Source organism: Rhinolophus ferrumequinum, chromosome 9 (genome assembly GCF_004115265.2).
Source record: "Rhinolophus ferrumequinum isolate MPI-CBG mRhiFer1 chromosome 9, mRhiFer1_v1.p, whole genome shotgun sequence".
Taxonomy (NCBI): Eukaryota; Metazoa; Chordata; class Mammalia; order Chiroptera; family Rhinolophidae; genus Rhinolophus; species Rhinolophus ferrumequinum.
Window position 1 is genome coordinate 36,951,673 of NC_046292.1, and position 12,418 is coordinate 36,964,090.

General features: G+C 34.7%; 1 protein-coding gene across 11 annotated transcripts in view; it reads left to right on the forward strand.

Annotated features, from left to right (window-relative positions):
• The window catches only part of OSBPL9 (oxysterol binding protein like 9), a 128,781-nt gene that overhangs the window by 85,943 nt on the left and 30,420 nt on the right, over nucleotides 1-12,418 (forward strand). For all 11 annotated transcript variants that reach the window (XM_033114973.1, XM_033114974.1, XM_033114975.1 and 8 more), the window contains 4 exons: nucleotides 3,127-3,222; nucleotides 3,985-4,032; nucleotides 5,060-5,089; nucleotides 5,880-5,930. In XM_033114973.1, coding sequence (XP_032970864.1) covers nucleotides 3,127-3,222; nucleotides 3,985-4,032; nucleotides 5,060-5,089; nucleotides 5,880-5,930 — 225 coding nt within the window. The remainder of the gene's footprint in view (nucleotides 1-3,126; nucleotides 3,223-3,984; nucleotides 4,033-5,059; nucleotides 5,090-5,879; nucleotides 5,931-12,418) is intronic.

Consider the following 12,418-nt stretch of genomic DNA (forward strand, 5'->3'; position numbering starts at 1 on the left):
GTCGAATGAGTGGCACAGTTCCTGCCCTCATGGAGCTTAGAATCCTTCAGAGAAGTCAGTCAGTATTTAATTGTGATAAAATATGACAGAGTGAGTACTAGAAAGTATATCTCCTTGACTCCCAACATGCTTGTTCTCAAGAGCTACTGTAAGTTGTCACTGTAGGAAGTATGAAGTCCCATTCTGTCTTAAAGGGTCTGCCCTGTTTTGAGTTCTTTTCAAAGGAAGGCAAGCCACTCTCAGCATGGTAAAAGACTGTATTCTATTTTTATGATGTTTTAAACCAAAACTCCATTGAAAAGGATATAAGTAAATATAATACCTTGTATCGTAAGGGTTGAAAGAGGAATAATTATGACTTTAAGGGAGTTTTTATGAAAAATCCTGTTATGAGGTAGTAAATTCCTTGTCTTTCGATACTAAAGCAGATTAGGTGACTTTCAACATAAAAGTAACTTCTCTGAGCACAAGTTTGGACTTAGATAGCTTTGATTCTATGTATGTATGTATGTGTGTAACTCACAATATATAGTGAAAACTTGTATTTCTTCTAGTGCATTATTCTAGATTTGAGAAACCAGTGTAATTACTAGCATTTGCTTGTCCATGTTTTTGATAAATTTGTACATGTTATTTTATTGATTGCAGATGGGGCAACTATGTAGATTTTTTCTTTTAAGTACACCAAAGATTTATGATTTATGGATTACTGTGCAAGGGAGTTTAGGCCAGTTCTGGGATTTTAAGCTAATAACTGTTTTAATAAACTTCCTACTATACGTTGCATAAAGAAAGATGGACCTTTGACTTGGGTGTTGTGCAGTGTGGATTTTATTCAAAGGGTACAGGAATGCTGTGGAAGATTATCTAGAGGCAGGTCTGAGAAAAGGGCCAAGATGTGGTTCATATGATTATAGCAACATCAAAGGGTTGTTTTTGAAGAATTAATTCAGGTGGGTTTCAGATCTCAGTAATTTAAATCTAATTGGTTTCCATTTATTCACTAGAGGATTTTTAATGGGATAGTGATTTGTTCAAAAGGGTATATTAGATTTTTACAGTGCTAACTTGAAGTTGATTCAGAAGAGGGAAAATTCTTAGAAATCATTTTTTCTGCCTCATTTAGATGCTTCACCTTTCATTCACTTTTGAATGTACTATTGACCTTTTCAATATTTAGCAAGAACAATGTATTTAGCTGATTTTAACTGGGTCTTATAATTAAATTATTGATAATGAAGTTACATTGCTCAGTGAAACAAAATCCAAGCCAAGCAGTCCTTCTAATATTTTTGGTACAGTAACATGGAAATAAATTACTCCCTTCTTTCTTAGTGAAGTACCATAGAGTATCTCTGGAATGTGATGGATTTATCCTTTTTCATTTCTTCTATTATCATACTTTACATAGTAAATGTTTCTAATAGGAACTTTTTGAGTTATCTTTAAAAATGAGGATATTTAACCACAATTTTTGTTAACATCTGGATTTTACATACATTGTTTCTTAAACTTTGTTTTCATACATGACATCTCATTGGGAAGGGGTTTTTCAATATTCATTTCAAGCGGTTTCTTTACATGTATGTAAAAAAAGTAGGCATGCATGTAAAAAACTGTAGGCAGTTTTATTGCTTTTGAATGTGAAAAAGAAAATGCATTGCAGGATAAGTTGATTTTCCCATGGTCTTAATAGGACTTAGGTTTTTAATTTTTTTGATTCAGAGTTTAAATTTTAGTTTTGGAAGAACAACAGTAGTAACAGTAGTAATTCATAGTGTTAGTAACTGTGGGTCCTTAGCAGAGGTAGTTGCTGCCACATTAATATTAGCAGGAGGAGGACGCCTGTATTTGGCAGGTAAGAAAACAGCAGCCTAGAAAGACACAATATCTAGGCTGAGCTGCAATTAGAAATCAGCTTTGCCAACCATTGTTGCTTCTATAATACTATAGCTGCTCAATCTGGTGTTTGAGATAATGGCTGTGAAAGTGCTTTTAATGATGAAGTGTTATACAAAGATGAGGAATTGGTATAATAAAAAATGAACTCTGACCTCAATTCCCTCCAACTGGGGAATGTGAAAATGATTGGCATGTTTTGACCAAAGGCAGGGACGATACGACAAATGAAAGGCAAGTATGGTATGTTGAACCACTGTATTTCACCCATCTAGTACAGAGTATCGTGGTAAGGTTGGGGTGTGACATTAGCTGTTCTTGACCCTTATTTCCCTGTTTAACTGCATGACATCTGGGCATGCATATATGGCAGGCTGGTAGTCCTGTTCAGTCTCCAACTGTTTTGTCTTTTACACCCAGGATTGCTGTGTTTTTCAGTCAGAGATGATTAAGAACTCAAAAGGTTTTTTTGAGTAGAGTTAAAACATAGAAATCCCATACTCTTGGAGCTTAAAATGTTTAGTGTACAAAAAGTAGGACATGCAAATGCAAGACTGTTAAACTGAGAAATAAGTGGGCCCTCTAAATAAATAAACATTTACACCATGTCCAGAGTGTAGTATTCATGCCAAGGGTGAAAGTGAGTAGGGAATTTGATTAAGACAGAAGTGTTGTCACTTTCACCTAGAGAGGGCCCCTCCTTAGAATGGGTGAGAATTTTTGAGGCTATTTTTTCTTTTTCTTTTTTGATAAGGGAGGAGGAAGAAAACGTTAGTGCTAATGGGGTGGGTTAAGAGAACAGGAGAACTAAATAGTGAGAATATGAAGTTATAATTAAGGGACTGGAGGAATGGACTGAACAAAAGGAGGGGAAATAGAAGTAATATAGGTTGTTTTGTATGTGTTCCTTTAGCTAAATTATTGTTACTCTGGAGATGACTGGGAGCCATTATAGTGCTTTTGGGAGAAAAGAAAGTGATTCTGAAGAGCAGGGTGAATCCTAATTTGAGCACCAGCATGATGAGAAGGGAATGGTGCTAAAAGTTCGTGAGGGAGCTTGACGTACCATTATTCTTGGAGAATTTAGATAATTTACATAGGCCTATTATTTATGTAAAAGTACTATTTTTATTTTTTAAATTGAAATGTCATATATGAAGTATCTTTTGTACTAATAAATATTACTTGGGTACTGTTAAATTTATTGCAAATTTTATTTTTCTCTAGGGTTTGGATTCAGGATTTGTTCCTAGTGTCCAAGACTTTGATAAGAAACTTACAGAAGCTGATGCTTATCTACAAATCTTGATAGAACAATTAAAGGTATGGCATTAGTTTATATCTTGAATTGATACAAAGTAGCAAATGTTACTGAGCTTGATTTTGAGTAAAAACAGTTATTTGATACCTTATGTGGTTCTAAAGCAGGTTTTAAAGCTGACTTATTAAAAGATCTGGATGACTTTATTCAAAGATCTTTATCTCTAATTATATTGGTAAGTAGTATATGTATATAATATACTTTTTAGTTATTAAGGAAGGTAAATAGAATTAGAAAAAAATAAGACAAGATTAGATTGACATTCTGTTTAAAAACTTTTTGAAACTGGTAAATTTTAAGTGGCTCTATTTCTAAGGCCTTGCATTTTCCATTTTTGGGGACTGAGGGATTGGGAGAGGTGATTCTCTACTTACTTTATCATTACTGAAATTAATTGTCTCGTTCAATTCCTACTTGAAAGTTAATTACAACCAGAGGTCCTGGGGAAAAAGAGGATTGTTGGTAAACTTGGATCACAAAGTAGAAAAAACTTAGGTTTGGAATTGATATTTTAAGTTCTGAAAAGTCGTCTGTTTTCTTTTGCTTGTGATTCATTCAGTAATTGATCCTGACTGCTTGAAATAATTCAGTAGAATCTGACTTGAGACAATGCCTGGAAAAAATATGTTATCTTGAAATTCATATAAATCATCCCTGGAAGACATGTATTTAAGAACTAAAGTTTGCTTTTCTGTATTTAGTAAATATACAAAATGTAATAAAGTGTCTTGATTCTATAATCTTTTTTTTTCCAATTCTTGTAGCTTTTTGATGACAAACTTCAAAACTGCAAAGATGATGAACAGAGAAAGGTACCTTCTATAATGATTTTGACTTTAAAAATTTTAAATCCAAGAGCCTTATTGAGAAATAACAGAAGGGCCAAGGACCTCAGTGTTTTTATCTACTATAATACTGATATTGACTTAGTATGATAGTACTGCCATATAGACGTCAAGGGGAGTTCTCTGGTGAATTTCTGTTACGGGTTCATAATTAAACAAAAGGGTAACGTACGAAATTTTAATATTCCCTTTTTTGTGAGTACCTTCTTAGGAGTAAGTTCTTTCCTCTTCTGGTATATGTTAAAGGTAGAAAGTTATTATATTTACATGTAATCACTTCAGCTATTAATAAACTAACTGGCAAGAATTTTCAGAATAAACAAGCCCAGATAAAGAAACAAAAAAAGTATCACTTTAATTATAGTTCTGGTACTGTTCCCCCACTCCCTCCCCTTTGGATTTCTGACAGCTGCTTTGTAATTTGACTGTCATTTTCTTGTTTTCAATTTACATTTTTTCTCTCCTTGACTAAATTCCCTGATGTAGCATCATTTATTTTTTATTTTTTGCATTTCTCTTAATCATAGTCTTGTATTTGGCTCTTTCACTCTTACTAATAGTAGTAAATCATGTTTAGCTAACCTCCCAGTCTTAGTTTTAGAATTTAGTCCCATGTCATTTTTAAACAACTTAGCAAAGTTTAAGGCAATTCTAAAATAAATATTTTAAAATCACTTAGTGAATCTATAGAAAAGACAAAACTTGTTTTCAGGTAAGGAATAAGAATATTTTATACTATTCTTATAAATCATTAATTGAATCACATGAAGTTTATTTGAGGATGTAATTCATAAAATGTCTGAATTTCTAATTTAAATAGTTGACTTAAATAAAAACAAAGTATAAGAAAAAGTACTCCCTTCCCAAGTTGACTGCACTCACTTAGAGTAATGAGTACATTTTGGTGTACTTCTTTAAATGACTAACCAGTAAAAAACAGGGATATCTCTTTGTGCTTCTGATTATTTCTGTTTAAACTTATTGTTTTTCACAGAAAGTTGAAACTCTCAAAGAGACAACAAATGTAAGTTATATGTTTGATAAACTCTGGCTTTGCATTAAAAAGTGCTTTAAAATATTATATTTTAAGCTGCTTCTATTAATAAGAGCAATTTAGATTTTATTTTTTAGGAATTTTTACAAGGATGTTTAAGAATTGTATTATTTTCTAAAAGAATTTAAATGAGGAGAATAATCCCTCTAATTGAAATTGACTTCATGTACCATTTTATCTGTTTCTGATCTTGTCTGTTTGAGATCCTTGGATAAAAGATGTCATCCATGCACAGTTATATTTCTTAAAATTAAAATAAATTGTGATTCAAGTTTTCTGATTCGCTGGCCTTCTGACATTATATAATGGGCTACTAATGAGATTTGTATTTTGATAAAAGCATTTAAAATCAGGCAAAATAGTGTTCCTGGTTCACCAATATTTTGATAGAATCTTTTATTCTCCATAATTCCATAAAAGTTTTGAATGGATGTTTTAGGGATTTATAGTGCGATTGGCTGCTGTTGATCTAAGAATTTGGAAGTTAATCAGACTTATATTTCTTTGTTTGAAGTGTTGAAAACCATTTAGATACTATTCAGTATTAACAAATGTTTGGCCTTCCTTAATAATTTATAGAATTTCTAATGATAAGTTTATTTGGCACCAGCATATTAAAACCCACTGGATATCCAGAGAGGGTGTTTCTTGTATAGTATAGACCTAAACCCTGTACATTTGAACTCATATTTTAAGCTTTAGCATCGTATGACCATTTTATTTGGAGGAAGGTCCTAAAATCAGTGTTTTGTTTTTATAGAGCATGGTAGAATCAATTAAACACTGCATTGTGTTGCTGCAAATTGCTAAAGTAAGTAAATTTTACTTTTGATTACTTTCATTTTATGGGATTTAAAAATCATAATGGCATTTTTCTTTAATAACCAAAAAACTCAATTCCGAAAGGTATTCTTTTCTTCAGTAAATTGTATTGTGAGTTTCCTGGTACTATTGAACGACTGTTGTGTTTGGATGTTACCTTATCAGCATGTACCTGTTTTTGATAAGGTGATTTCTAATGGTGGTTGGGAATGAAAAGAGCATGTTTGAATGACTCACCGCTTCCTTCCATTTTATCCATTTTCTCTGCCTGGAACTGGGACATACATTGCAAAACCTTTGACTGAAATGTTTTTCTTAGCAAAAAAAGGAATTAAATTCAATAGAGTTCTTTTTATAATGAAGAGTATATCTGAGATACATTTTTTTAAATTGTGTTACAGATTTTTTTCTGGTACTGAATTTCATTAATGAACCATTACTTTAATTGCTGTTGCTTATTCATGAAATATATTTTGAATTACTGTCCGTAATACCACTGTATTGTCCATAATACCACAGTATCCTCATTGCCAAGAACAGTTGCCTGCCACATGGTGGGGACCTGATAAATATAATTGAATTTTGAATGAATTTTTCTAATGCATTATTTTTAATGGTTGCATTGTTTACTATTTCCACTATATGTATGATTTTTTGTTTAGCCACCTCTCTGTTGTGCTGTGATGATCTAGCTTTGTAAATTAATCTTTGGATAAATCTGATCAGTTAATCTGTGATTAAGATATAGGGTTTTAAAATAATAATGAGAGGAAGCATTACATTATCTTTAAGAGCATAGACTTGGGAGCCAGACTCTGGGTTTGAATCCTTGCTCCACCACTTGAGCAAGTTCATTTATCCTCTCTGTGCTTTGGTTTCCTCCTGTATAAAATGTAGATAGTAATAGTACCTGTACTCCTGCTGACGGTGTGAAACTTAAATTAATTAATATTTGTAATGCTCTTTGTACCAAGCATATAACAAGTCCTAAATAAGTGTTTGGTACATTTTTTAAAAATTTTAGGAGGGTATGGGGACAGAGCCAGGAGTGCAGTTTCCAGGCTCTCGCTTTCACATGGAAAGGTGCTCACTCGACTAGTAAATGGCCATCAACTGTGATTGGATGGCCATCAGCTGTGGCTAGTTGGCTGTCAGCTGTAACCAGTGAGCCATTGGCCACTAATATAACTGCCATGGCTATGCTAGCAGAAAATGGGGGCTAGCAAGAAGATGGTGGCTGACAAGCTCGGACTGCAGTTAGCACGGCAGAGAGAAGGTTGCGAATTGCAGAGAACTGGACGGCAGGTTGCGGATTGTGTGGCTCCTGCTTCCTGTGTCTCCAACCCCAGCCGCCAGCGAGAATATAGTGGTACTCCCCTAGCTATGGCTCCATGGGTGTTCCTTTTTGGCCTCACCATATCCTGTGTTCTTGTGCTGGGAGTGGGAGCTGAGACTCCGCATGCCACCCTGCACGACAGAGGGCATAGAATTTAAAGTGACATTATCATGTTTTGGTAAAAATGGGAGAAGTTCCATCTAATACTGATGGGAGTATAAATTGTTATAGTCACTTTGGAGGACTGTTCTTCACTGGAAGGTTAATAAAATATTGGAATCAGCTACTTGGAGAGAGATATTGCCATCCAAGATCCCAAAGAAATGTAAGAAGATAGCTAATTTGATACCTTTAATGTTTGGGGTCTATTTAGTATTAGTGACTTAGAGGCAGCATACTGTAGGTAGAATTTTAAGCTCCTTTCAGTTTTAATTTTTTTCTTTTAATTATCACTCCAAAAGCTTCTTCCTGCCTAAATGATTAGTGAATTGGTTCCCCAACTTTGCTGCACATTGCAGTCACCTAGGGATCTTTAAGAATTCTGATACCTGGTTCCTACTGTCAAACATTGTTGTAATTGGTATGGGGTGTCACCTGGGTATTGGGAATTTTAAACCATTTGTTTAATGGGATTTTCAGGTAGGCTGTGTTAGCTCAGAAGACTTCATTCTTCCTTTGTACCATATATTGAGACAGCTAGTGTTCCACTCATGGGGAAGGAACTGCAGAGGAAGTGAGGGATGGGAGAGAGACCAGAGCAGAGAATCTGGGAGAGTCCTACAGCCGGAGACTTGACCAGGTCTTTATCAAGATTAGGTGACATGACCGCATGCCACAACTTATATAAGCAGGTGAAATGAACTTCATGAATGTGTTTTATTTAATCCTGCATATCCAGAATATTATCATTTCAACATATAATCAATACAAAAATTCATTAATGAGATACTTTATATTCTTTCTCTCTCCTTTGCCTTTTCTCCCCCCCACCAGGTCTTCAATATCCTGGGTGTATACACTGAGCTAGCCACATTTTGAGTACTCAGTAATCACATGTGACTAGTGGCTACCAAACTGGGCAGCACAGGTTTAGATTATCTAGATTTCAGAACTGAGTTATCTGACTACAGAGACTTTTAAAGTAGATTGCATATTTAAGTTGTCCTTGGATCCCCAATTCTCTCCCCAGAACATTTTTCTGCATAGATTTTTTGTTTTCATCATATGTATTCATTAGTTTCGTGTCAGACTTTTTTAAAAACAGGCTTATTAATATATAATTTATATACCATAAAGTTCACTAATTTAAAAGTGTATACTTTAATGATCTTTAGTGTATTTACAAAGTTGTACAACAATCACCATAATCTTAATTTTAGCACACTTTAACACCCCCAAAAGAAATACCAACCTATTAAACAGTCATTCCCTATACCTCTTTCTCTCATTACCCTTGCCCCCACTCCTCTTCCAGTACCTGGCATCACTAACCCACTTTCTGTCTCTAGATTTGAAAACTCTCTAGACAGGAGTTTTCATATAATTAGGATCATATAATATGTGGCCTTTGTCCCTGGCTTCTTTCCCTTAGCATAATGTTTTCAAGGTTCATCCATGTATCAGGACTTAATTCCTTTTTATTGCTGAATAATATTCCATTGAATGGATATACTACATTTTGTTTATCCAGTCATCAGTTGATGAATGTTTGGGTTGTTTACACATTTTGGCTATTAAGAATACTGCTGCTATGAACATTTGCCTGTAATGTTTTTATATGGACGTATATTTTCATTTCTCTCAATTATATGCCTAAGAGTGGTATTCCTGGGTCATATGGTAATATGTTTAACTTTTTAAGAAACTGCTGAACTATTTCCCAAAGCAGCCATACCATTTTACATGCCTACTCGCAATGTGTAAGGATTCCATTTTCTACATATTCTTACCATCGTTTGTGATTATCTTTTTGATTATAGCCATGATGGTGGTATCTCGTCGTGGTTTTCATTTGCATTTCCCTAAGAAATAATGTTGAGCATCTTTTCATGTGCTTGTTAGTATTCATGTATCTTCTTTGGAGAAATATCTATTCACAGTCTTTACCCATCATTTAGTTGGGTTTTTTATCTTACTGGAGTTGTAAGAGTGATTTTTCCATATTCTGGATACAAGTCCTTATCAGATACATGAGTTACAAGTTTTACTTCAAATCTTTGGATTGTCTTTTCACTTTCTTGATACGACCGTATTTAGAAGCATGCAAGTTTTTAATTTTGATGAAGTCCAATTTATCAGTTTTCTATTGCTTGTGCTTTCAGTGACTTGAGAAATTATTCCTAATGCAAGATCACAAGGATTTATTCCTGTGTTTTCTTCTAAGAGTTTTATAGTTTTAGCTCTTACATAGAATCTTTGTGGTGTAAGGTAAGGGTGCAAATTCTTTTTTTTTTTTTTTGCATGTGGATATCTAGTTGTTCTAGTCACGTTTGTTGAGACTCATCCAACATGAATTAGAAATTTTCTTTTGTCACCTAATGTGTCTATTTTTTTGTAAGTATATAGGTTCATACTTAAGAGAGTATTCACTAGACTGCATTGCCTCAAAGATGGGGATGTGTTTCATGTATTTTGTTGGTAGGCATGGAGTCTGTAATTCTGATCAGAAGTCGTCCCAAATTATGTGGTGCTGATATTTCTGTTCACTGTCATAGTTCCAGATCTGTCATGTTGGCATGTTCAGAGGAGAGAATAGCCATGTATTAAGGAATGAGGAACTTACAACTAGATAAACATGTGGTATAATACAAGTGGGAAGTAACATTAGACCCTTTCTTTGTTTCATTAACATAATTCACACTGAATTCAATTTAATCTCTTGTTCAATAACACTTGAACTTTAGCTTTAGTTTTAGCTAACCCCCATAAAAAGCAACTTGTGATTTACTTACAGAACAACAACAAAAACAAAGGTAGAAGAAGGGGGGGAGGGGGGCAGATGGTGAGGGGAATGAGTGTAAGCCTTTTTCAGTAATAGAACAAAATCCCTAGAATTCATGATGGGAATGGATTGACAGTAGGCATTTTTAATAGTCTATGGTTTTGTAGATTTGACTCTGCCTTAAAAGACAAACCACAATAGTAACAAAAATCAATAAACCCTAATTCAAAATACCCTGTAAATAACATGCATTATTAATCAAGAACATTTTGGGGGAAATTGTCATTTAAGTTTATTTTAAATGATATCAGAATTAGAAGTGGTGGTTTTCTTAGGTAATATATCAGTAATCTATTGCTGCATAACAAACCACTCCAAAACCTTAAAATAGCAACAGTAATTTATTTTGCTTACAAATCTGAAGTCTGGGTAAGCTTCCTGACTTGTTTCTGCTTCATGCAGTGTCACCTGTGGTGGCTCCATTGGGTGGCCAGAGGATCCGCTTTCAAGATGGCTCACTCACGGACTTGGGAAGTTAGCTGGGGGCCTAAGTTCTTCTCTATATAGCCCTTTTCACCACTACTTGGGCTTTCTCAGTGTGGTGGCTGGGTACGAAGAAAACAAGGTAGAAGGTTGTGGCATTTCCATGACCTAGTCTCAGAAGTCACATGTACTCACTTCTGTTATATTTACTGGTAGAGACAGTTGCAATGGCCAGCCTAAGTTCAAGGATAGGGGGCGTGAACTCAGTGTACCCCTTGTTGGAGTCATTTTGCAAAAATTTAATCTACCACATGTATATATTTCTGAGAAATCCTTTGGAAAAATCCATTATTAATGTTTAGAAATTAATAGGGGAAAGCTAAAAGTAAAATATCTGAGCAAGAAACTTTCATTTTAATTTCTTTCTGTTTATCAGTCATTTATTTTCAACTGATTCTATTAAGAATTTCTGGAACTTTGGATATTCTAAATATGTAGTTAATTGTGCAAATAAAGGGGGGAAATCTTAACATGAATTAAGTAGATATATTCTCAGGGGTATGCAGAGGTTATCCACTATGTTGGAGGTTCCCAAGACCACCTCTAGTTTGGTGATTTGCTTGGCGGACTCAACAGAACACAATGTATAGTCGTACCCATAGCTAGGATTTATTATAGCAAAAGGATCCAAAGCCAAATCAGCAAAGGGAAAAGGCACATGGGGCAAAACCCAGAGCATACCAGGTAGGAGCTTCCATGCGTCTTCTCCCAGTGGAGTCATGCAGGATGTGCAGAATTCCTTCAGTAACAAATGATGACTACACGTGTGAAATGTTTACAAGGGAAGCTCATTAGAAACTCAATATCCAAGGTTTTCCTTGGATGCTTGTCATGTAAGCACTCTGTTTAGCATTACCAAGATTCCAGATTTCCAGAAGGAAGGCAGGTCTTTAGCATAAACCATATAGTTGGCTTCAACAGATTATGCACAGTGAGCCACTCTTACCAGTCAGGGTGGTGGAAACCCTCCTAAAACCCAACTTCCTAGACACTAGCCAAAGGCCAACTTTGCAGGCAGTCTTTTCTAAGAGTAGCTATTTCAGGCCTGCTATGTTCATTTTTTTCTTTGCTTTAAAAAAAAAAATCATTCCCAAATTTTCAAATTGTTCTTGGTTGACCCATTATCTCCATAGTTAAAGAAAAAGTTACAGATGAATGAGATGTAACTTGGCCGTTGTGATTAAATCCAAGACCAAATATTGGCTTATGTTTAAACTTGAAAACTTCCTGATAGTATGGAGTTAAAACTTTCAACAATTTTATTTTAATTTAAATATATTGGCTGTGTAATATTAATAGATGGATTATGGTTACAGGAACACTAATGTGCTCGTAACTTTCCACCACCGTCTTCCTTAAGTAGTATGTCCTTGGAGAAGCAAGGCAAAATAGCGTATTAGTTAAGAGCATGAATTCTGGAATTACCTGTATTGGAATTCTGGTGTCTCTCTCCCTCCCTCCCTCCCTCCCTCCCTCTCTCCTTATCTGTCCAATGGGGATAATAATAGTACCTACCTTATAGAGTTGTTGGTGGAATAAATGAATTAATATATAAAATACCTGCGAGGCAGTAAGTGTTAGCCCCTATATCCTCATTCTGTGAATACAGTGATTGTTTTTACTTGAAACCAAAATCAGACCATCTATTTAGAAAAGC